Source organism: Juglans microcarpa x Juglans regia, chromosome 4S, assembly GCF_004785595.1.
Source record: "Juglans microcarpa x Juglans regia isolate MS1-56 chromosome 4S, Jm3101_v1.0, whole genome shotgun sequence".
Classification (NCBI taxonomy): domain Eukaryota; kingdom Viridiplantae; phylum Streptophyta; class Magnoliopsida; order Fagales; family Juglandaceae; genus Juglans; species Juglans microcarpa x Juglans regia.
The window spans coordinates 26,938,467-26,963,077 of record NC_054601.1 but is presented as its reverse complement, the minus strand read 5'-3'; the positions used below and the strand labels follow the sequence as shown (position 1 = coordinate 26,963,077).

The 24,611-nt window shown below is 35.5% G+C and overlaps 1 protein-coding gene, 1 long non-coding RNA gene, 1 other non-coding gene and 1 pseudogene across 3 annotated transcripts; 2 read left to right on the top strand and 2 right to left on the bottom strand.

Moving 5' to 3' along the window:
• Positions 1–2,214: 2,214 nt before the first annotated feature.
• On the top strand, positions 2,215–3,725 carry LOC121262432. The gene is made up of 2 exons (XR_005940103.1): positions 2,215–2,778; positions 3,487–3,725. It is a non-coding gene; the product is annotated as an uncharacterized LOC121262432 (long non-coding RNA).
• A 2,855-nt stretch (positions 3,726–6,580) lies between these two features.
• LOC121262430 (sodium/hydrogen exchanger 2-like) lies at positions 6,581–16,663 on the top strand. Its single transcript, XM_041164898.1, is given in 16 exon segments — positions 6,581–6,914; positions 8,714–9,037; positions 9,207–9,325; positions 10,860–10,957; positions 12,975–13,034; positions 13,113–13,159; positions 13,245–13,439; positions 13,568–13,614; positions 13,947–14,013; positions 14,145–14,245; positions 14,356–14,457; positions 14,649–14,787; positions 14,877–14,939; positions 15,148–15,231; positions 15,945–16,095; positions 16,098–16,663. Coding segments are annotated over 15 exon segments (1,647 nt in total). The 5' UTR covers positions 6,581–6,914; positions 8,714–8,863; the 3' UTR covers positions 16,298–16,663.
• A 567-nt stretch (positions 16,664–17,230) lies between these two features.
• LOC121262431 lies at positions 17,231–23,027 on the bottom strand (annotated as a pseudogene).
• On the bottom strand, positions 22,034–22,139 carry LOC121263945. Its single transcript, XR_005940424.1, has one exon. It is a non-coding gene; the product is annotated as a small nucleolar RNA snoR109 (small nucleolar RNA).
• Positions 23,028–24,611: the final 1,584 nt, after the last annotated feature.

Genomic DNA, 24,611 nt, shown 5'->3' with positions numbered 1-24,611 from the left:
CATGATCTTGTGGCCTTACTTGGCATGCATACAAGTTGCACTCAGCCTCAACTATATAGCTAGGATTGAACGTTCACGTTAGGGTCTGCACAATAAGAAGAGTACTCTCGAAGTGTCTTGAACTTTTTTATCTTTCTAGTTTGAAAAGATCCAAAAAGGAGACAAAAGTGAAAAATAAAACATTGAATGTTAGGTTAGTACTTTATTTTGAATGTTAGCTTGAAAAGAGAAATTAGATCATCAGAAGTACATATTATATATCCTCAACACCCAACCGATCGATTAACATGTTTCACATTCTTCTTCTACTTAACCATCATTCTTCACAAGCTTCAAGAAACGTCCCCTGGATCCTTGTTCCTTAACCATTAGCTCTTTTCCTCCCAGTGGAATAAAGGGAATTAATAAAAGGAACCTTTAAAAAAATACCAAAAAAAAAAAAAAAACCATTAAGACTTTCTTGCTTGTTAGAATAGTTAGATCACTGTTAGTCCCACATTAGTTAAGCACTAATTTGTATAGCTTTGTGTAGTTAGTAAATAGTTAGTCCCACATTGGTTAGATTGTAGGTCACATTTAACTCAAGACTCGTTCAAATGGGACTGTTGACAAATATAAGGCTTGGCTTGTGATAAGAGGATTTACTCAGGAGTATGATATTGATTTCGAAGAGACCTTTGCTCTTATTGCTCGTCTCTCCTTTGTCTGTGCTCTCCTTGCTGGTGTTGCATCTCGTCGTTGGTCTTTATTTAAGATGGATGTTAAAAATGTTTGCCTTAATGGCGACCTGAATGAAGAAGTTTATATGCAGCCATCTCCTAGATCTTCTTACCCTCTAAAAAGGTTCTTTGTCTTCGTCGAGCTCTATGTGGATTCAAACAAGCTCCTAGGCCTTGGTTTGCCAAATTCAGCACCATTGTGTGTAGTCTTGGCTACTCCATCAGCTCTTACAACTTAAGCCATTTTTGTTCGTTGCACTAACCGAGGCACAATTCTTCTTTCATTGTATGTAGATAATTAACATGATTATTACTGAAGATGACCTTATTGGTATTCAGGAACTCAAACATAGAGCTAGCATACCCAAAGGTTGAATCTAACATTACTCTTTATATAAATGTGTCGTACAGTAGGAAAGTTGGCCACCCTCACACAATTGTTGGTTCTGCCACCGAAAGCATACCAATACTAACTCGTTCAGTTTCACGTACTCCACCTTGAGTTGTTAGTATAGTTGGACTGTTAGTCCCACATTAGTTAAGCACTACATTGTATAGCCTTGTGTAGTTAGTAAATAGTTAGTCCCACGTTGGTTAGGATCACAAGCCTATACAAATGTAATGCCTAACCGATGAATATAGGCAACTTTTGAAGGAACAATTTTTAGAGATTTCTTTATTTTAACATGCCATTTTGTTTTCTCAACATTTCGCATGATATAGGATTTTCCATGATCCCATTTCCTTCTTACACATAAAAAGTAATTGTATTTTCAATCCAGGGGTTGGCTGTCTTTGGGGATCCTTAAGGCTTAATATTTAGGATGCGTTTGGATGTTTAACTGAATTGAATTGAGATGATAAAATATTGTTAGAATATTATTGTTTATTATTATTATTATTTTGAGATTTGAAAAAGTTGAATTATTTATTATATTTTGTGTTGAAATTTGAAAAAATTGTAATGATGAATTGAGATAAATTGAGATGAGTTTAAATTCTAAACGAAGCCTAATCTTTTCGATACAAACAATTTCGAGAGGCCACATTCCATCGATAAAAGTAAACAACGTACCTGATTCACGTGCATTTAATATTAACGTCACTGATTATTGATATGGCAAACATGTATTTTTTTTTTTTTTTTTGAAAATAGACTCGTTTTATTAATGAACCGAAGTTATAACTGTGACTTATTAATACATGAAAAATTTAGACTATAAGCCAAACTACGAATCAGTTCTGGAGCTTCTCTATACATAAATTTCTTTGTGACGGACATGTATTTGAATTAATGATCTGATATTCTAAATTTCAATTTTTTATGACTACTACGTTTTTATAGTATCAGTAATGGCTGCATTACAATCAACATTACTCACAATTTACATTTTGAGTTTTTGTTGACCGATTAGTGAGAAATTCTATAATAATAAGAAAATAATTGCCTCTGGAGTCTGCATTATAAAAGTCATAACCATCATTCATTCAGCCAAGAGGGAACCGACCGACCTACTTACCTACCAAAAAAATTAAAACCAGCAAAAATAACAAGTTTGTCTAGTTAGCAGGACAGCTTCATGGAGCCCTCCAATCCTCGAACGATGTGTGTCCTGTGGTCGCTGAAAACCGCGCATATGATTAAACAGCGGCATGTCTGTCATGGGTCCACAATCAATGGTAAAACCATCTGCAAATGCTGAATCTTTGAATATTTGGTTAAGAGAAGTCAGAAGAGTAGATTGTATTCACAATCTGCTTATCCAAAGGAATGGATATCTTCTTTACTTACTAGTCCAAGATGGTGCTAGAAATCCCACAGGCCACAACTCTTAGCCATTAAGTTTACTGCTACCCTCTTTGAAATTCTATAAATACTAACCCTCTGCCTAGTTCCTTGTATTCCAATTTCCTATAGACGAATTGAAAGAGAAACGCAAAGATTAGCACAGATGCCGGGTGGTTGGGGACCGCCGCCGGGAGGACCTCCCGGCCCTCCGGGGGTATGCGGTTGTTGTGATTTTCTCTGTGGTGGTATATGCCGGCTTGTATCTTCATGGTGAGTTAGATATCTCTCTTGATATTAAGATGCTCTAATATCATATATATTAAGTTTTCCTTCTTTGTTAGACTTTAATGTCCTTGCATGAGGTAGAAACTACATGAGAGTTTCTGTATTTAGAAATTAATCTGAACATGGAACCCATCATGTAATGATAATGAGAAGTGAATTGATAACGATTATCAGAAGTGATGCATGACAGTTAAAGACTTAAAGTCGATCGAGAAGAAATTAGGAAGAATAAGTGAGGATGAACAAGGTAAAAGAAGAGAGAAAAAAGTCGAGAGGGAGAGCCATCCGAGAAAGAGGAAGAGGGAGAAAACAGATTCAGCTCAAGAGTCATGTATAGAAAATATTTCTCAAAAGGAAAATACTCTAGCCAAGATTACACAAAAAAGTAATCCCATAAATTGATGTGGTTCGTCAGATTGTAAAATTATTTTTATTGTAAAGTACATCTAACAGACTACGTGAATCATGTCAGTTTGTGATATTATTTTTGTGTAATTTCTTTATAACTATAGTAATACTCTTTTCAAAATTATATTTTCATCAAATCTTTGAATTGTTGGAGTACATAAATAGACTCATGGATTAGAAATTAGATCCCATGCATTAGAAAACTAAATTTTAATTACAATCTAACTCTGATTATCTAAACTTAAGAAGGTGGTATTGTTAACAAAATTCATGTTTGGTTGGCAGTTTCTATCTCCTTTTCTGCTGCTGCATCTTTGAGAACTGCTGTGGACCAATGTTTGGTGGGCCACCTGGACCACCTGGACCCCCTGGCCCACCAGGTGGACCTCCTCCCTTCTAAGCAGCCACCAGATTTGTCGTGTATTAGTGAACAACATGTTCAATGCAGTTAAATAAAATTGATTATGCATTTATAGTTATTAGCACATCGATCGAGGAAGATAATCACATTGATTTTTTAGACTCTTTTATGTATTTTTTGGGGGCAGAATCCATTTATTCTTTCCTTCCTATGTATTTTACCACCTCTCAGGTGATTATTTTCCATTATCTGAAGATTATTTTCTGCTGATAATCGAACTAAACACAAGCATATTTGAAGAGTGGGGAGCAGTGGCATTAAAATTAAAATAAAATAAAATCAGATAAGATATGTAGCTAATTTTTGTGAGAATTTAGACTTTCTCAATCTCAATCATGTCATTTGATCAAAAGCTGAAGTTTCTGGGTTTTCTCTTATCCACAAATAAATACCAGGTGAAGTTTAATGACTAAACAATAGCCATGCCGTCAGAAGAAGTGATTGATTTCCTTTTTCCTGTTCTTAAAGAAGAGGAAGGTAATTTTTTGTGCAAAAAAATTATAATTGGGCTGAGATCAGAAGTATAGAACTTGGCCAAACTGAGAGTTGTTTTTTTTTTTTTTAGGAAGAATAACTAATTTTATTCAACTTTAGCTTAGTAAATATTGGATACAAGGAGAGACTCATTCTAAAGAAATACTCTCCTCAGATAGTTTTAGGTTTTGTTCGGATCATCAACTACTCTCAACTCATCTCAACTCATCATTATAATTTTTTCAAATTCCAACACAAAATATAATAATGAGTAATACAATTGAAATTTCTAGAGACATGCATGACAGACCAGTTTGGCCTGTTCTTGAGCTCGGATTTGATGTCTTGAATGATCAACCCTACTATGCTCCAGTCCCTTGGCTCCCTCTTAAGATCTTGAAGCACATTGATTGCATCCCCTTCAAGAATTACGCCGTGAATACTCAACTGTTTACACAAAATGACAGCTTTGAGAGCAACCACAGCCTCAGCAAGCTTAAATGTGAATACTTAACTGTTTACCCAAACTGAGAGTTGTTGGGTCAAGCTAACTTGTGTCAACAATCTCGGTTCATCCACACAGTTTGCTCAAGCGAGAATGTTGGTAGAAATCGTTGTACCTGCTGAAAAGATGCATCATTGAGCCTATTCATAAAAAGACAACCTTTCTCTTCTAATAATGATAGGGTTATGATGGCAATGCTTTTAATTAAGTAGATCTCGAATTTTGATGATCTGAGGATAACGTGTTATGTATGGTAAGAGTCTTCACATGCTAGCTAGGTTGTCTGAAAGCAACAACAACATATCATCGTACAATAATGTTTTGGAAGGAGCAATCAATAATTATGTGTACGAATATTAAAGTAATGGGACATGCTAAGGAATCTTCATGCTCCTCGATTACAAATGTCAATCAATGCTATTAATTCATACTAATCCAAACACATGCATATAGATCGTGACCCATTATGTTGACACGTGATAGCTTTTTGAAACTTTGTTGCCTATAAACAAAGAAAAGAGAAGAAAATAAACTTTCTTTTGCAGCTATTATTGGAGAGTTTTTTCTTAGCAAATAATGATTATAGAACAAAACAATGATTATTTACAAGAAAGATAGGTCTCGACGTATGAAGGGGATGGAATCACACACACACATATATAATTTTTTTGTAATTTATCTCACAATCAACTAATATTTATGTCACTTCATTACAAATAATTTTAATTTTATATAACTATTTTCATTACAAATAAAATTATAATATAATTATAAAACGATCTCATGTATCATTTTCCATCAATGATGTGTCTCCATGTCAAGTATTAACTCTATACAAAAATGTTACGTAGGGAAGTTTATAAACTGACATGGCCTAAGGTGATACATATATATAACATGGTTCTGTATAATTTTAGATTGAAGTACAGTATTGTAAAGAAATATGCTATTAATTTTCTTGTGTGATTCTAGAATCATGAACGTGCATTCTTTGATTCACCGGACTAGGCATTATGCAAGGTGATTGCTTTGCTCCCATGACTTAACTTATTTCTCATATTACTTGGCTATCTGTTTGGAATTTTTTTTTTTTGTGGAAAATAAAAATATATTGTATGTAAATGCTTATGTACAGCAAGGTGTTGGAGTAAATCAGAAATCAACAACAGCAATAGAGACCTTGCAACGGTGGCAAAATAGATCCATAGGAAACAGACCCAATGTTATGAACCCAATGGAGACGACGTTGTTCTTGGAGATCTGCACGGTGCCGTTTGGTATTAATGTTAGTGAAGTGTGCATTTAACAATTGTAGTAGCCCAACCCTCGTGTCAAGCAGTCTGGGGCATCTGTCTCAACTATTTTGAATGAATCAAAAGTGGGAATACCAAGGCACGGGAGAGTTTTGACATATGCTTTGATTTTTCTCACTATTTTAGTATGTATTTCTGTCCAAGGAGGAGGCTCTAGGATTTAAATTCGTTTTTAAAAGACGATAATAAATCCTGTAAATCAAAGTGAGGGGTTTGCTACCCTCGAGCATATCATAACCAGAAGTCAAAATATTTAAGGTTAAACATTTTGAAATATGTTTGTCATCAATGGACAAAGTTAAATCAGGGTAACAATTAAAATGGACTGGTCCGTTCGTTAATGACGATTGGGGTGAGATTAGAATTTTGTATTTTGTTTTAGAGTTTAAAATATTATGTTTTAATATTATTATTATTTTGTGATTTGAAAAAGGTGAATTGAGATTTAAAAAAGTTGAATTGTTTATTATATTTTATATAGAGATTTGAAAAATGTGTAATGATGAAATGAGATGAAAATTTTATATCTCATCCCACCTCCCAAACCTGTCCTAGAGAGTTTGTTATTTTGCTATAAACGGAAGAGAAGAGATGGAAGGGAGGAGGCTGAAATTATCTTGTATTTGTAAATTATTTGGAGGAAGGGATGCCTCGAACTAGCCCAGCGTGACAGCGCTTTCATCTCTATCTTTTCTGTTCATATTCTCTATTCTACTGTCACATTTTGTTAAGCACCTTGCATGCATTTTGCATTCCCAACACAAGCCTACCACCATTTTCACCACTTTTCCCTTATACAAACAACAACCACAACCGGGTTCATTACACCCAAATTTAAGAATTACCATGTATGGGCTAAGGGGATGGCGGCAACGGACAGACAGTGACGAACGACGGTGATAAGGGGCTCTAAAATGCACTCCTGCGGCGGCTTGAATGATGGAGAGCTGCTGAAGGATTCATTCCATCGAGTGTGATGGGGCTCTCTCCAATTGAACTGGTGTGATAAGCTTCAACTTGCTTTGAGTAGACTTGCTGATGTGGCTTGTTCTCATTTGAGGACTGTTGAGGCCAAATAATTAAACAACCGGACCGCTCCAAAGCGGTTTTGATTTGTACATGCATAGAAGAGATATATCTTGATTAATTGTGTTAGCCTTTTTAATATTAAAAAATTATTATTATAATCTAACATTGCCAATTCTATCAAGAAAAATATATGTTTCTTACATATTCAAAAAGATAAATGACAAAACTCATAGATTTCGGAAGAAATTTTTATTGTTTTCTTCTCTTCTTTGCAAAATTCTTTTAAGTTAGGCTGGATTGGATATGAGAAATGTTTCATCTCATTTCATTAATATAAATTTTTTAAATTTTTACACAAAATATAATAAATAATTTAATTTTTTCAAATCTTAAAAGAACAATGTTACGTACAATTTTTATTTATCTTTAAAAGTTTTTAAAATTACAATAATATCTTTCTCAAAATGATATTTGTTTCTATTTAGATTTCGTTTAGTTGTTAAATCCATCTCAACCTATCATTACAATTTTTTTAAATTTTAATACAAAATATAATAAATAATTTAACTTTTTTAAATCTTAAAATAATAATAATATTAAAAAATAATATTTTATTATCTCAACTAAATTTAATTCAACTCAATTTAACATTTAAATACAACCTTAATGAAATGTTTACACATATAATCTCCGAAATTACAAATAGAATTTCAAATAGAATTTCTCTTCGATAAAAATGGGTTTTTTTTCTAAGACTGGATGAAAAATAAAAATTGCAAAAGACAAACAATAACCTTTTTTTAATATTTATTTTTAGTTTTCTTCTTAACATTTCCACTTCGAATCTGTGCGCCAATCTCTCCCCGTCTGTCTTCACGAACCACCCGTCTGTCTCTCTCTCTCTCTCTCTAGATTTTCTTCCATTTTCTATATTTCCTGAGCTTACCTTCCGTCTCTCCCTCCCTCCCTCCAAAATCAAACTATTATCAATATTTTCTAAGCCCCCTTCGCATATCTCTCCGATGGAAATGTGGCATAGCCGAGCTTGTAGCTATCCCGAGGTTCGTGCATTGTTGTGAGAATTATGGAGCTGTAGATCTTGCGTTGCGCAAGGAACTCGAAGCAGAGATTGATTGTTAGCTCTCTCATTCTCTTGTTCTTCGAATCCTCTGTTTCCGTTTGGTGCGTAAAAGTCGCAAGCTTCGGGCCTTCAACGTGTTATCTGTGCATATAGCCTGCGAGTGCTTTGGTAAGCTTCATTTTTTTCTGGTTTACGAAAAGAAAAGAAAATTTTCCATCCTGTGGAAGCAAATTATTGGCCAAAAACGGTTGTCCGTTTGGTTTCTGTGAAAAGAAAGAAAAGCAGAACTTGGAATTCGAAAAACTTTCTGTTGTCTTTGTTCCAAGCAAGTGGAAATGATCGAAGACTCACCTCAACCGGGATAGAAATTATTATATTCCTGCATATTCTCAGGGAAAGTACGTTGCTTTTTTTGTGGTTTTCGTTTCTTGAGGCTCAAACGAAAGCCCCTTCTCATTTTGCTTTGTGATCCATTTTGTTTCTCAGAACTTGTTTCTTATATTCATTTACCTTTTCTTTTCTCGCATCCTTTTTGTCCTTTGCATTTCTGTTATTTTTTTCAGTGCTAATGCAGCAGAAAAACATGCAAGTTTTAGCTGGTCTTTACTGCGTTGAAGCATTTTGTATCAGTATTTCGGAGATTGAATACACAAGAAAATGTGCTTACTTTTTGATGTGTTGGTTTGCAGAGTCGATTTGCATGGTGAGATTCAAAAGATTTTAGGAGATGAATAGTTCGAAGACATAGAATCAGCAGATTCTTTGCTCCAACGGAAATCTAAAATCTTCTGAATTGACTATTATAGATTGGTTCTATAGTGAGAGGAGTGGTGGAAATAATGGCTATCGGATTGAGTTCTATTATCCCGAGGTTGCAAATGCTATCCACTTCCGATCATGCTTCTGTGGTTTCGATGAACCTCTTTGTGGCACTCCTTTGTGCTTGTATTGTGATTGGCCATCTTCTTGAGGAGAACCGATGGGTGAACGAGTCTATCACTGCCCTTGTGATTGTAAGTTTCGCTCTTACCCAGATATTTGGTTTCTGGTGAGGAAGAAGAAAAGAGAATAAGTTTCAAATTTCAAATTATTATGCTCGTTAAGCCATCGATAGTGCTAATTTTGTTGTTTGTTAATATATAAGTGGCTAATTTTTATTTGTTCTACGTGGGTCGGTTGCAGGGTGTGTGTACTGGAGTTGTTATTCTGCTGGCAAGTGGGGGAAGAAGCTCGCATCTTTTGGTCTTCAGTGAAGATCTTTTCTTTATATACCTTCTGCCGCCAATAATATTTAATGCGGGGTAAAGTTGAAGTCTCATTGACCTCATTGTATAACGAATCGAGCTCTTTTTCTTCGATACTTATTTCTGTTTCGGATGTTTTGATTGATTTGCTTCTCTCTTCTTTTTTTTTTTTTGCATCAATTGTGTATTTATATCAATGAAATATCTTCGTAGTTATAAAAAAAAAAAAAAATTGTGTATGTTTTTATTCATGAGTTTTATGGTGGCCTTGAAGGGGTGCTAGGTGGTGGCCTATAGTGCTAATTATGTCATTTACAGTTACAATCCCCTGAAAGAACTCAACTAATCTTCAAGTTTTCTTATCTTATGGTACTATGGAATTTTAGAACCCAAAACTATGTTTCAGCATTATCGTTGCCTTGGTTTGTAGTCATGTTCTCTTATGTGCTAATTTTTGAATTAGCTTATGCTATCAGGAAAATCCAAAATACTTGACATAAAATATCAAAAATAAGAATCAGAATGTATGGTTATCTGAAATTTCTCATGTATTTTACTCTTAAAAAATTGATGTATTTGATAATTAGAATGTGTTTTAGAGACAATTAGTTGCCAGCACCCCTTCAAAAAAAAAAAATTAAATTGATTAGTGGGAAGAATGTAACATCTAACCGGTTCCAGCTTTGATGTCTCCGTCATCATAAACATGTTCTCAGTAGATATTAGAATCTTAAACTAGCTATGTTCAATTTAAATGGCTAGAGCGGACTAAACTGGTGCATGGTGGTGTTTAATTAGGCAATTTCAACATGAGTAATGCTAGATACAGTCTTAAGACATTTAAGCCTCACATGTTACTTTTGAAAAAAAAATAGGGCCCACCATTGGAAAATGGGATTTTTCATGTGAATACCATATTTGCCTACATTTTTCAAAGGGAGTGCGTGGTGCTTGCATATTCTAGAACTGTATAAATTATTTTCCTTTCAAACATATAAAGATTTAAAAGAACTTTGACATTCTTGTGCACAAATTTTATGAGCTCTCATATGTGGACTATGCCTTTTGTGTTCTTCAACGCAATTCTTGATTACTTGCAAAATAAGTTTTACAAGCTTTCAAATGGAATGTCTGTTTAAAGATCTAATTGCAGAAATTTAATTGATACTCCATGAAGTGGTATAGTTGGGGCTGCATAAATAGCTGGAAGAGATTTTATGGTTTACTGGAAGCCATGGAGTGTTTGCAAATGAAACGTGCCCAATGTGGCATTTCACATAAAAGTGTGGAAATTTTATTCCAGTGTTTGAATGATTCGAAAATCTCGAGATGTATGCTTAGTTTCTGTTCCTACGTCATCAGCTGGGACTTCATCAGTTTAATTTGATTTCACAAAAAAGCATGGTTGCAACAAGTAGTTTGCAATTATGTTTTTGTTGAAACGGGCACCATATATTTTTTAAAACCTTTTATGGTTCAAATTTATATCTTCACATTAATAATCGTTAAGCTTATGTTAACAATGAAATTTTTATAAAAATTTTCTCCCAGCCTTATGATATATGATCTTAATCTCTATTATTTGCTCCAGGTTTCAGGTGAAAAAGAAGCAGTTTTTTGTTAACTTTACTACTATCACGCTGTTTGGTGCTGTTGGTACATTAATATCCTGTGGCATCATATCACTAGGTAAATATGGTCACATTATATTTGCAGTTGTTTTTAATTATTATCGTTTTTATTTATTTTAAGTTTTATGAGGCAAGAAAAACTAGTATGCCAAGGACGTTAAAAACTACACCCTTCTGTTGGACAGCATTCTGACGGCCAATGGTTTTATCCCTATGCACATTGTTCGACGATTAGTGTTAACTCTGTTTCAATTTTTGGGTTACTCGCATTGACCATTTGCGTAACATTCATTTCCATGATTCTGATAAGAGGCGATCTGTTAATGCCTACTCTTGTGTTGCTGGTGATACTGTGTTATAATCTGTGTTAATAGAATAAGGTTTACGTGTTTGACAAAATCGACTCATTAAAAGGAGTTACAAGTATGTAAGGAATTAGTTTAGATTTATTTTCGGAAAATGAATCCATTCCAATTTTAATTAGCATTTTTGGAATTTTTTTGATAAGTACCTTTATCTTATTGAAATTTCGAATTACAAATACTGAAGAAAGGAAGCGAGATTTGTGATTCAATAGCTGAACAGCAGTAATAAAGTTTGGTGAGCATTAGCACAACTCTAGAATAGGCAAACAAACTGTGCCTTTAAAAAATTTGTTTGGGAGCTGTCAAATCATATGGTTTCTTTAGTAATTGGAACAGCAGGGAGTCTTTGACTCTTAACTTTTCACTCAATCCCAATTTCGATGATCACTGAACTTGAATAAACAGTTCCTTTTGTGTTTCTGAACTGACAGAGTAAACTTTGTTGGTAATCATATAGTGGTTCTTTGTAGGGTTGTTGGGACATATGGTTTTCAGCCTTCTGCCTGAGAGTAGCACACAGAGGAGGTAATTATAGAAGTCTGGGTTCTAGTCTAATTGGCACCATGTGATTAGAAGATAAAGGGAAGAGGTCTCTAGAGGATAATATTGTTATTATCATTATTTCCTTTTCACCAGCTGTTTTGGCAAACTAATCGAAAGGGTACATGGACCAATATCCCACACAGATAATATAAGATAGTTTGAATCTCTTTAAGACAATTTCTCTATGTATATATGATACCATTTATTAGCAATGCAGCCAATTAGATTATGACTTCTCTGACTGATGGTAACATCAGTGATTACAAAGTGACCAAGCGAGCCGAAAATCTCCTCTACAAAGATTTTTAATGGCACTGTGCTGCTCATTCAAAATATGGCCATATTCATGGAGTCAGTGGCATGTCCCCATTCTTCTTGCAACCCTCCAACCTATTAAAAGATTAATTACTGTCAATCGCTCCCAATTCATGCTGTAAAACAATTCTAGACTCATACAGCAGCAAAAGCAAGAGCAGCTGCCCTCTCAAAGCATCACCCTATCCTTCTTATTGGTGGAGAGCCATCTGTGTTCAGTCATACCAATCTATAGGAGGATTTATCCACTAGGAATGTTAAATGTATAGTTGCTTTTCTCTTGAACTTTACCTGTAAGTTCACTCGGCAGAAAATTCTCTGTTTGAAGCAATTTCATCCCGATTTTTAGTACTTACCTATCCTTAGAACTGATAATTCTCACTCTTCTGTCTTGTGCAATCTTTGAGGAGAGACCATTACATAGCAGAGAACCATTCCTAAAACTGCAACTATTCTTTTCTTTTGCAAAAAAGTGATAATTCTCTAATCTGACAGTTTATATTCAGTATCTGTGTGATTGCATTGGGTGGACACCTACTCTTTAGTTTTAGATATTGTTTTGAAGGCATATTTCTAATTTCTTTGGTGTTAGAGGATGGAATGAGAGTGATATATGCATCCATACCAGACAGTTTACTCTGTCTAAGTCAATTTATACATTACTTCTTTGGCCAAATAATGTACACGAGTCCTTTCAATAAATTTTTATTTTCTTCACCATGTTTGTACCAAATACCCTTCTGAATTGGACTAAAGTATGTTAGGCCTAGCAAATAAAGAAAAAAAGAGTTTGAGCTATTGGTTTTATATTACTATCTTATTGTGACTGTAAAATTCTGATGCTTGATCCAGGGGTTACTCAGTTCTTCAAAAAATTGGATATTGGTTCGCTGGATATTGGGGATTATCTAGGTACTACATTTGCCATTTTTCTTTTTCGAGTAACTTTGTTTGCTGTTTCGTTCTGACTGTATTGATCCGCTATTTCAGCAATCGGTGCAATATTTGCTGCCACGGACTCTGTATGTACATTACAGGTATAGCAGATATCAGCATGTTATCATGTCTTCAATCAGATAAGGTATCTACACTTCAAACCTGAACTTTCATGTGACGGTGCAGGTGCTTAATCAGGATGAGACGCCTTTACTCTACAGTCTTGTATTTGGGGAGGGTGTTGTAAATGATGCAACATCAGTGGTACTTTTTAATGCAATCCAGAGTTTTGACCTCAATCATATCGACCCCAGGATTGGTTTGCATTTTATTGGCAACTTCTTTTATTTGTTTCTCACAAGCACAATGCTTGGGGTGATAGTAAGCCTCTCTCTCTCTCTCTCTCTCTCTCTCTCTCTCTCTCTCATAGATTCGTATGTATTAATGCACATGTGTTATGCTACATGTGCCATTCTCCTGTGGTATGACATATCTCTTTCCCCCTGCAGACTGGGCTGCTTAGTGCATACATCATCAAAAAGCTGTATTTTGGAAGGTACGTTTGTCAGAATTGGAATGATCGAGTCAGTTGCTTTTACTGGTATTGCAACAATAGTATTCCATTGTTTTTTTTTTATAGGTAACAATAGTATTCCATTATTATTATACTAATGTTGAAAATGGACCTAGTCTCGTAATAAGAAGATGCTTTGTTTGGTCTTTAGATCGTACGCTAGGTTTTTATTTGTTGAAAGTGGTCTGGTGACACCTAATATTGAAGGTCTCCTGATTTGGCTTCTGAAGAAACTTTTAACTGATGGAGGAAAGAAGTATTAGAATCATATACTAAAACCAAATTCTGATAATACAATTTTTCTCATGATTTAGGCACTCTACGGATCGTGAAGTTGCTCTTATGATGCTCATGGCATACCTTTCATATATGATGGCTGAAGTAAGATGTCTAATAGTTTAACGGCACTCAATGCTCTTTCTATGCTTCAAATGCTTTATACGGCAGATTTGATAGATTGCTAATTATTTTTCATCTCACTAAGATGCTACTGTATTTAATCTGTTATGCAGTTGTTCTATTTGAGTGGCATTCTCACGGTATTCTTTTGTGGGATTGTGATGTCCCATTACACCTGGCACAATGTGACTGAGTGTTCACGAATCACTACCAAGTAATTCTTCTTAGAAGCAATCAAGCCATTTTAACCCATTTTTCATATGTAGAACAAAAGTCAATTTGTCATATACCTAATGCTTTAGATTTTCTTTCAAATTGTCACAGGCATGCTTTCGCAACCCTTTCATTTGTTGCTGAGATCTTTATCTTCGTTTATGTTGGAATGGATGCCTTGGACATTGAAAAGTGGAGATTTGTCAGTGGCAGGTATTATCAGCATAAGAGCAGACAACTAACTAGTCCTTTTAGTTCCAAGCTCTTAATATGTTGAACCTTATATCTATTAGTAGTAGTAGTAGCAGTCTATGTAATTTTTCAGAAAAAATGTATGATATAGCTGCCTTGCTGAGACATTATTTATTGCTCTAACATGCAATGCTTGATTTTGCTTTTTGCAGTCCTGGAACATCTGTTGCAGTGAGTTCAATACTGCTAGGTCTGATTATGGCCGGAAGAGCAGCCTTTGTTTTCCCCTTATCATTTTTAATCAACTTAGTTAAAAAATCTCCAAAGGAAAAAATCAACTTCAGGCAACAAGTATGCTTTCTGTTTCTTTTGCAGCATAATTCTGTTTTTCTCGTACTTCATTGATGTACCAAATCTCACCACCATATTTATTGTTGTAGGTGGTAATATGGTGGGCTGGTCTCATGAGAGGTGCTGTGTCTATAGCACTCGCTTATAATCAGGTAAGAGATGGACACGCTGTTATATTTATAACTAAATAGAAAATTTGTTAAGAAATAATTCATCAGAGGGAAATTTCAGTTTCTTTTATGCTCTTCCACTTGAAATAAGAACACTTGAATGGTGCATGCGTGCGTGCGTGGGTGAGAGACAGATAGAGAGATGGTAGCAGTGGAAAATTTAGTAAACCTTTTACTTTTCTAAATGCAGTTCACAAGGTCAGGGCATACTCAATTGCGAGGAAATGCAATCATGATCACCAGCACCATAACTGTTGTTCTCTTCAGCACAGTGGTGGGATGTCTACTGCCTTTTCTGTGATCTGTGAAATCATATTGACTTGATTTAATTTGTTCTATAGTGATAAATATTAATCTTTCCATTCTATTTTCGTTCACTTTTAATTTTATTCTGTACATGGTTGGTCCATTGAGGGTCAAACTTATTTACTTGGCACATCTTCTGATGTCACATTAAAAGAGCCCAATCTGGCCTCTTGATATGCCAAGGGTTTGTATTTTCTGAGAATTAGCTGATTCATTTACAATGAAAAGAGAAATTGCAAATATGTTGCTTGCTGTTATGGTCTTCACCGTTAAGCTTCTTAGCTATCAAGAATATGGGTGTTCCATTGCTCAAAGCTCCATTGGACGAGGGCTTGCTGTCAGATGCCTGCTTCCTCCATATTTATTCTTTATTATTTGTTTGGCAAGAGCATCATGGACAGAATTTTATGTAGATACAATTAAAGTGGATACGTTCCACCATGATTCCAATTGAGGTTTTGGGTGAGCTCTATATATATGTTATTTTCTTAATATGAACGATGCTTCTTAGGGGAACAAGAAAACCAACTGCCCTTCACATGAATTTTTGTAAGAAAAAAAGTTACATTTATGGTTGCTTTTGCATTAGGATTGCTTGCGATGTTGTATGAATGAGTTTTGCATATGAAATTTCAATGTTCTTGGTAATGGTAATAACACTTCATATTTGTTTCTGGTCAGGTGTTTGGTTTGTTGACTAAACCTCTTATAAGGTTCTTGCTTCCACATCCAAGACACACAGCCAGCAAGGTACAGTCAGATTCGTCTACTCCAAAATCTGTAAGTGTGCCTTTTCTTGGAGAGGGGCAGGATTCTGTGCCTCTTCTTGGAGAGGGCAGGATTCTGAGTTTGACCTTCCTGAAATTATCCGACCAAGCAGCATACGTGCACTCCTGGCCACTCCTACACACACTGTTCATCGGTACTGGCGTAAATTCGACGATGCCTTCATGCGCCCCGTATTTGGTGGCCGGGGTTTTGTTCCCTTTGTTCCTGGGTCACCAACCGAACGGAGTTTTAATCAAGGGCAATGAGAAGGCGGCCAAGCAAAGAATGTAGAATGTGTTGTCGGTTGCATACATCTTCTGGACAGTAAGGCACCACATGCCTTTGAACCAGCTCGTGAAATATTTGCTTCTGCACTGGGAATATCTCCGCGGGAAGGCCCAGAGAGCATAAAGGATGTGGATACAATAGGGTAGCGAGATGGTTGTGCACCATAATCTTTTGAAACTGCTACATATCATGTATAGCTGATCTGATTGTACCAATAAAAAAGAAATCATTTAGAGATGATTGTGTTTGCCCCTAGCTCTGGAAGGGGTTTGCCCTTTTTGTTTTTAATACGTCAATTGACATCGTGGTTATTTTTGTGATAATAAGTTGTTGGGTGTTGTTAAGTTCTTTTTTTTTTTTTTTTTTCCTAAAGTGACTTCATTAGTGAAAATAGCATTACTACAAGAGAATAGATCATGTTACAAACCATTTCAGGCCATATCAGATCAGGCTTCTAGTGCCTAATGCAAATCTAATAAACATGGTGGGATTTCTATCTGAGAGATTTTTCCAAACTTATTGTTGGAATATGCCCATTGCCACATCGATTTTGTGATCGATGTATCTTGACTGCTCTCTATTTTTCTAGTTCTTTTAACAAAAATCTGGTATCTCTTGCTACCCCCTTCTGATTCCCAGTTGCTTGCTTTGTGGGGGTGTAGTTAAGTTATTGTGATGCCTGCACTTTTAAATGAGTTTAATTTTCTCATGACTAAAGAAAGATTGTCAATGATATTTGGACAAGGGGTTACGATGCTCTCGTACTTTGTTGTGTGTAAGTGAGATGTTTGGTTCACTGGTTTTTCTATTATTCGTAACGTTTTCCTATTATCATAAGGAACAGAGATGAAAAGGGGCAATTTAAACCTGATGGAAGAAAGAAGACCCATTAAAACTAAGGTGAATGAAAATTTGTTCAACATTATGTAATACTGATAAGAAAGAGGTCGGCATTACATGAAAAGGAAACAAAGCACAAGCACCCAATTTTAGATCACAAATACAGACCCAACGCAAAGGTTTGTCATTTATTTAGAAGAGTACTCAGGAAGTCCTTCACAAGCCTACTTGCAGGAGATAATGCTACACACTAGATGAACGGTTTTGGGAGCAGCAGTTCATCCTTGCAGACCAATTATACCTGTACAAAATTCCGTGGTAATATTAAACATCATGTGAGCAGAAGGTAAAAGACAAGACAAAAGGATATAGAAAAAACCACAATGCAGATTTTTTTCATAGATCAAATAGACAAATTAAAAATGGGCTGTAAATTATGTTCAAATTATGCATCGATCATACTTCTGGGTGATTTGGATAATTTACATACCACAAGCTACTCGGCCACCAGCATTTCCAGTGCTTTTGCTAAGCTCGTGTCCCCCTACATATCAAATAATTATATTAAGTTAGAAGTGGCAATGATTTTTTTTTATAAGTAAACTTTATTAATAGGAAAAGGTTTAGCTCAAGTATACAGGAATGTTTTTTTTTTTTTTTTTTTTTTTTTTTTTTTTTTTTTTTATAAGTAAAAAATTTATTAAGCACAATGTAATAGGCAAAGCCCGAGTACACAGGAAGTATACACACGATAAGCCTAAGTACCAATAAACAACAGTGAGAGATGCAAGCAAATCATGAAAACTGCCCTCATTACAACTAAATACTCTGACGCCCAAGAGAATAATGTATTATAAAAAAAATCTCTTCAGCTCATCCAAGAAATGGCTCCTGGTCTTCAAAGCACTTCTTATTTCTCTCCATCCACAAACACCACATAATACAAAGAGGAATAACATCTTCCACACAGCAGCGATGTGAACATTTCCCCTAATACCTGTCCAGCACTTCAAAATTTCCACTCTGCCAGGCATAACCCATACCACACCAGTCCTGTTAGTAATCTCATTCCACAAGAACCTGGCCACATCACAAGTAACAATAGATGATCCATTCCCCATTTTTCTTACACAAGAAACACCAATCCATAATAATGAGACCACATTTCCTCATATTGTCAGTGGTGAGGATTCTCCCAAGAGAAGCAGTCCATATAAAGAAAGCAATCTTAGGAGGGACCTTAAAACTTCCAAATAGCCTTCCAAGAAAAACAATAATCATTAGAGAACCCCAAAGAGCCTTATAATAGGAACGCACCGAGATCCTAGAATTTCCATCAAGAGTCCAAATCACCCTATCCTCCATCACATTATCAAACAAAAGAACATAGCATACAAGTCGTCAAAAAAATCAGCAAGCATTCCAAGTTCCCAGTCATGAGCCGCTCTAAAAAACTGACATTCCAATGGAAAAAACCATTAGATCTATAACGCCCCAATGGAAGGCTCAAACCACACGGCCTATACTCCAAAATGACTAATTAATGATACAACTAGAGCCCCATTGGAACCTTATAAAGAACAAGAACTTCTCATTCTCAAGCAATGTGGGATCCTTTACACCACTTACCCTTATCCTTATCATATGGGATATCACAAGAACACACCAACAAGCCAGCCGCCAAAGCTGCTTTTGTCACTAGACATCTGCTAAAGAGTACAAAAAAAAAATTTGATAAGAAGAGTAGGGTAGGAAAAACATACTTTGGAGCCCTAAACCACACCAAACATCATGCCAAAAATAGACACCATAACCTCTTCCAAACCTCAAATCTGAAAAAGTTGGAGAACCTCTCCCATCCAGAGCGAATATTTTTCCACAACCCCGCACCATATGCCCCCTCACTTCATTAGAACACCAACCCTCCTAAGACTCCCTGTATTTTGAATCTATAACGACTCTCCACAAACTCTCTCCTTCCCTTTGATATCTCCACAACCATTTCTCCAAAAGTGCTTTATTGAAGATCCTCAAGTTATGCACCCCCAAACCACCACAAGATGCCGGAAAACAAACTTTATCCCAGCCAACAAGGTGAAGCTTAAGCTTACTTCCCAATACCTTCGAAAAGAGAATTACGAAACATCATCTCATTTTGAGAGGCCACACTAGCAGGTAACAAAAATAAGGAAAGAAAGTATGAAGGGAGGTTAGATAACATACTTTTGATAAGAGTTAATCTACTGCCCTTAGAAAAATAAATCATTTTCCAACCTGCCAACCTTCTATCATTTTTTTCTAACACACCCTCCCAAATAGATTTCACCTTGAAAGCAGCCTCCAACGGAAGACCAAGATATTTCAAGGGCAGCGAAGAGACCTTACAACCCAGAATGTTCGCCAAACCTTGAACATTATTCACTATATCCACAGGAACCATTTCAGACTTCGAAAGATTCACCTTCAAGCCAAAGACAGCTTCAAAACAAATCAGAAGAGCCCTCAAATATAGAATATGACCATTGTGCAGATCACACAAAAGTAAAGTATCATCAGCGAAGAGAATATGAGAAATATTAACACCTCCCACAGAGAAACCAGAAAGAAAACCTCCATCAACAACTGCTTCCAACATACAACTAAGTGCATCCATGATAATGACAAATGGAAAAGGGGAAAGAAGGTCCCCTTGCCTTAATCCCCTAGAGCTGTTAAAGAACCCCTCCAGCGCACCATTCACCAAAACCGAAAAAAGGGGCTGTAGTAATGCAATGCCTAATCCATGAAATCCATCTTTCCCCAAAACCACACCACCCAAGTAACATAAGAAATCCTAGTTAACATGACCATATGCATTCTCTGTCAAATTGGTTTGAATACCCTTTCGATAAGGATTGCTTTCATTATATAGAAGGGATTTTACACAATAAATGCCAAATTTCCAGCGCCTAATATCTATGCCAGGTAAGTATTTACACAGTTATGTATATATCTAGCTAGAAAGGAAAGTATCTAACTATAAAGGAAAATGTTACTAAAATTACAATAATGATACTCAAATCATATCTTCGTGACATCCCCCCTCAAATTGATGCTGGGAAATCTAGAAGCATCAATTTGTCAAGCAAGAACTGATGTCCAGATATTCATTAGCATTAAGGACCGAATCCAAATGCATTGGCAATAAATGCATAAAAACAATGGAATAAGTACATAAAAAACAGTGATTATCACAGGAAAATGGGAGACAGTAAAATATACAGCCCTAATCTACAAGTACCTCTACAAGAAGAAACCAATCTAAGGCATGTTTGGACACTTGGAGTATATCAGAATTTTGTGAATAGTAGTGAAATGATTTAAGTGAAAATGTTTTATTAGGTTTTGAGAAATGAGAGAGAAGAAGCTGAATAAAAATATTAGAAAATTATAAAATTGTTTGTATATAATTTTTTAATATTATTTTTGTTTTGATAAAAAAAAAATTTTTGAAGACAGGGAGCGTTTCTTGGATGAGCTGAAGAGATTCTTTTATAATGCTTTATTTTCTTGGGCTTCGGTCATTAGTTGTAATGAGACATTTTTCATGATTTGATTGTATCCCTCACTAGTGCTTAGTGGAACGTAGGCATTTTTTGTGCATACTTCTTATGTACTTGGGCCATGCCAATTCTTATCAACAAAAATTCTACTTTTACTTAGAAAAAAAAATTTGTTTTGAAGTTTGTAAAAATTGTATTATTTTTGCATTTTATTTTAAAATTTGTAAAAATTGTATTGATTTTTGTATTTGAATAATGATTAAGTAATGATTAGATGAAAAAGTTGAAAATTTGAAATTGAAAAATTTTGTGTTTAGAGTGATGCTTGGGAATGAAATTATGAAAAAATTTGAGAATTATGATAAGTTTTGACAATTTTGAGAATTCACAGTGTTCAAATGTGCCCTAATGCACCTTTTCTAGAATAACTTCAACAGCACTTGGGGAAATGGGAAAAATTCAATAACAGAAGTCCATATTAGAAACCAATTCAAAGGCTTCAGACTTGAGAGTAACATCATTTTTTTAACCTCTGACAAACTTGAAAGGGGATATCAAAATCTCAGTTTTCTAATATTTACCCTAAATATCTAGAGCTTTAGCTTAAAGTGGTGACCTTTACCCCAACAAAAACAAAAACAACATAAAAGCCCTTACTCTTCTTGTTTACCAAGTAAAACAATTTATCAACACAGATGCTCCAATTGTGACTTAGTGGTTTACATATAGTTGGCTTTAATCATGAATATACAGAAAATAAAACTAAAACAGAACGATTTCAAGCATTGTGTTTCAAGAGTTTACCCTTGCCAAGATCATCCTGATCTCCATGGACAACAACAGCTCTTCCAATAATGGAATTTGGTCCAGAAAGTGGAATCTGCAAAATTGTAAAATACATCAGTGAAAAGTAACTAAATATATGTGCACAAGTAAAACTTAAACAGAAGATGAAACACACCTGCTTGTCAATTATTGTGAACTTGGCTGTCCCTGTATGAAAAGAGATACCATCCATTAGTGCACCACTGTGTGTCAGAACAAAATACATACCCATCTTAAGCCTTCTTATCAGGTAACTAACAGCAGAAACAATTTGCTCTGCATATTATTTTTTGGTAGAAGACTGTAGGCACCATTAGACGCAAACTGCTGGGAAATCAAAGCAGCTTGCCTGGAAGGTGACCCGTATTAACAATTGATGTTTGAGAAGGGTCTCTTAAAACGGCTAAATCCTATGCCATTTCCCTCTTCTCTCCCTTCTCTTTACCCATCCAAAAAATAAAAAATAGCAATAATTAGAAAGAAAAAAGAAAAAAGAAAAAAAAAAAAGAATGTTAGAAGTTCGGTAAGCAGATTGTTGACAGAGATCGAAGAAAGAGATCTCACAAGGACTGGCCAGTTAACTTCTATGAGCCACTTGATTTGGTTACAGCCACTTTGGCAAGTCAAGATCAAGGGTACTCATAGAAGCGTTCACCTTTCCCTTGGTACATGTAGCCGGTAGCCTCCCCCCAACAAATATAAAAATCACAGATAAATGAAAAATACTTGGTTCCAATGGAGTTAAGAACTTAAGGTAGAGTAAAATAAACAGAAGGGCAGCTATAGTAGGTGACTCAGGGAAGAGAAATGGGAGATAGAACTAGGAACTTAAACACTAGCTGCCGCTGGCTTTTCATATAAAGTTGGGCGGGCAAGAAAGATCTCAGCAGCTCATCCTCAAAGTTGGGTTACTCCCCTGCATATTATAGAACATGATAGAGTCCAACGATTGGGAAGCTGTCAACGAATGACCAAGGGGATAGAGGTAAACACAGCACATACAATCATCACCAACAGTGACATTTCCAAGATCACCAGCATGCCGATTCTCATCCTCAGGAGCACCATGCTCTTTGCCAGCAGGATTGAAATGTGGTCCTGTAAGCAGGTACATTAAAAATAAAATTAAAGACAAAAGGGATTAATGTGGAGCAAAGTGGGGTTTACTCTGCTCTTGGACTGGATGCTTTAGATACGAAGAAATAAACATCATCTCTTTGGACTATACCAGTTGACATGCAACCATTTGTTGTGTCCCCAAGTGCATGAACATGGAAGCCATGGAGACCAGGCTTAAGGCCAGAAATATTTCCAGTTACTGTTGTAGAGCCGGAAAATTTGCAACAAAATGTCTTTCAAAATGTGAAAAATAGAGACATCTACACTTGCTGCATGATCAGACAGGATTTCCAAGTTACCATCAGCTTCTTGGGTGAAGTAGATAGTCCCACTACACCCTCATTGCTGCCAAGAACAGCCACAGCATTCACCATCGTTTAATGTGTTCTAAATGAAACAGCTTATTAGAACTATATTACATAAGACGACCTCAAAATGGAAAAAGGAGGACAGACAAAGGTGGAAAGCAATACAATCAACCAAAAGGTCTACTAGAACATAATTAAAAATCAAAGTATGCTCTCAGCTATGGTAATTGGATTCATAAATCCCTCCCTTCCAATGATGTTCGGATAGCCAAAAAGGAGGTGCTTTTTCAAAAATAATGCAAGATAATCCAACTCTTGACTGCTTATTTCTTTTTGCCGGAAAACCTTTTCTTTGAAAAGAAAGTCGAAATTTTCCTCGTTTTGAAACTAGCAAACAGGTTTACCACACACACACATACATATACATAAATATCCACACACACACACACGCGCGCGCATATACATAAATATATCCACACACACATCACTTGCTTTCACTGAAGCTAAAACCCTAAAACCTCAAAGGAGAATATATATTCAAACAATAGCTAGAAAACTCGATTCCCAGGCACAAATTTAAATTTAGATTATATATATCCAAAAGGCCCAATCGAGTAGAATATTCATTTTTTTTCCTACTCAGAAACAGCAGTAAATGCAATATATTACGAGTCCACACTCCAAAGTCCAAACTACCGGATAACAGAAATTGCATAGGCACAGAGTATGAAGCTGATGCGGCTAAAACTGAAGTCGGAAAAAGACTACCCAATGTACCCATTATCATTTCTCTCTTAATTTCCCCAACCTTCTCAACATCCAACCAAAGAGTACAACATATACTATACAAAATCAGATGGGAAACAAAGATCATCATTATGTAACACACCTAGCGCAAGACCCGATGAAACTGTGAAGAATAACACTTGGCAAACTTAAGTGCAAACTGTGAAGAATAACACTTAGCAAGCTTAAGTACATACTCCTTATGTGTAAATATTTAACTTCCTCAGTCGAATAGCCCCCAAAAATGGAGTACTACCAAGAAAAGGAGCAACCTTTATTACGAATCAGATGAAAAGAAACAAAACCCAGACAATGAAAGAACAATATCAACCCACGAGATAAAAATCAGGAGTGAGAAAAAAATACAGGGAAAGAGAGAACTTCGAAGCTCACCCCAGAATATCCCTTGAGAGCTCAGCAGAGAGGAACAATCAAACCTGAAATCAGATAGAGGGAGAGAGAGAGGGCCCGGGCCGGGGGGCGGCGGGGGGGTGGGGAGGCGCGGATGATCCAACTTAAATCGGGGAAATTTACAGTAAATTGAGATGACAGTAAAAAATTAAATAAAAAATTATTTTTAATATTAATATTATTTTAAAATTTAAAAAAATAAATTATTTATTATATTTTAAATAAAAATTTAAAAAATTATGATTATTAAATTAGATAAAATTTTTATATCAATCCTAGCCTCTACTTTAAATTGCGATTGAAATTTGGATTGAATTGAAATTAATTATGTTTAGTCTAATTTAAAATTAAGTCTAATATTTAATTACTTAATTTTAAAATTATTAAACTCATCTCAATTTAAAAGAGCAATGATAGATACAGTCTCTATTTAGAGACTGCAACATAAGCGTATCCCTCTT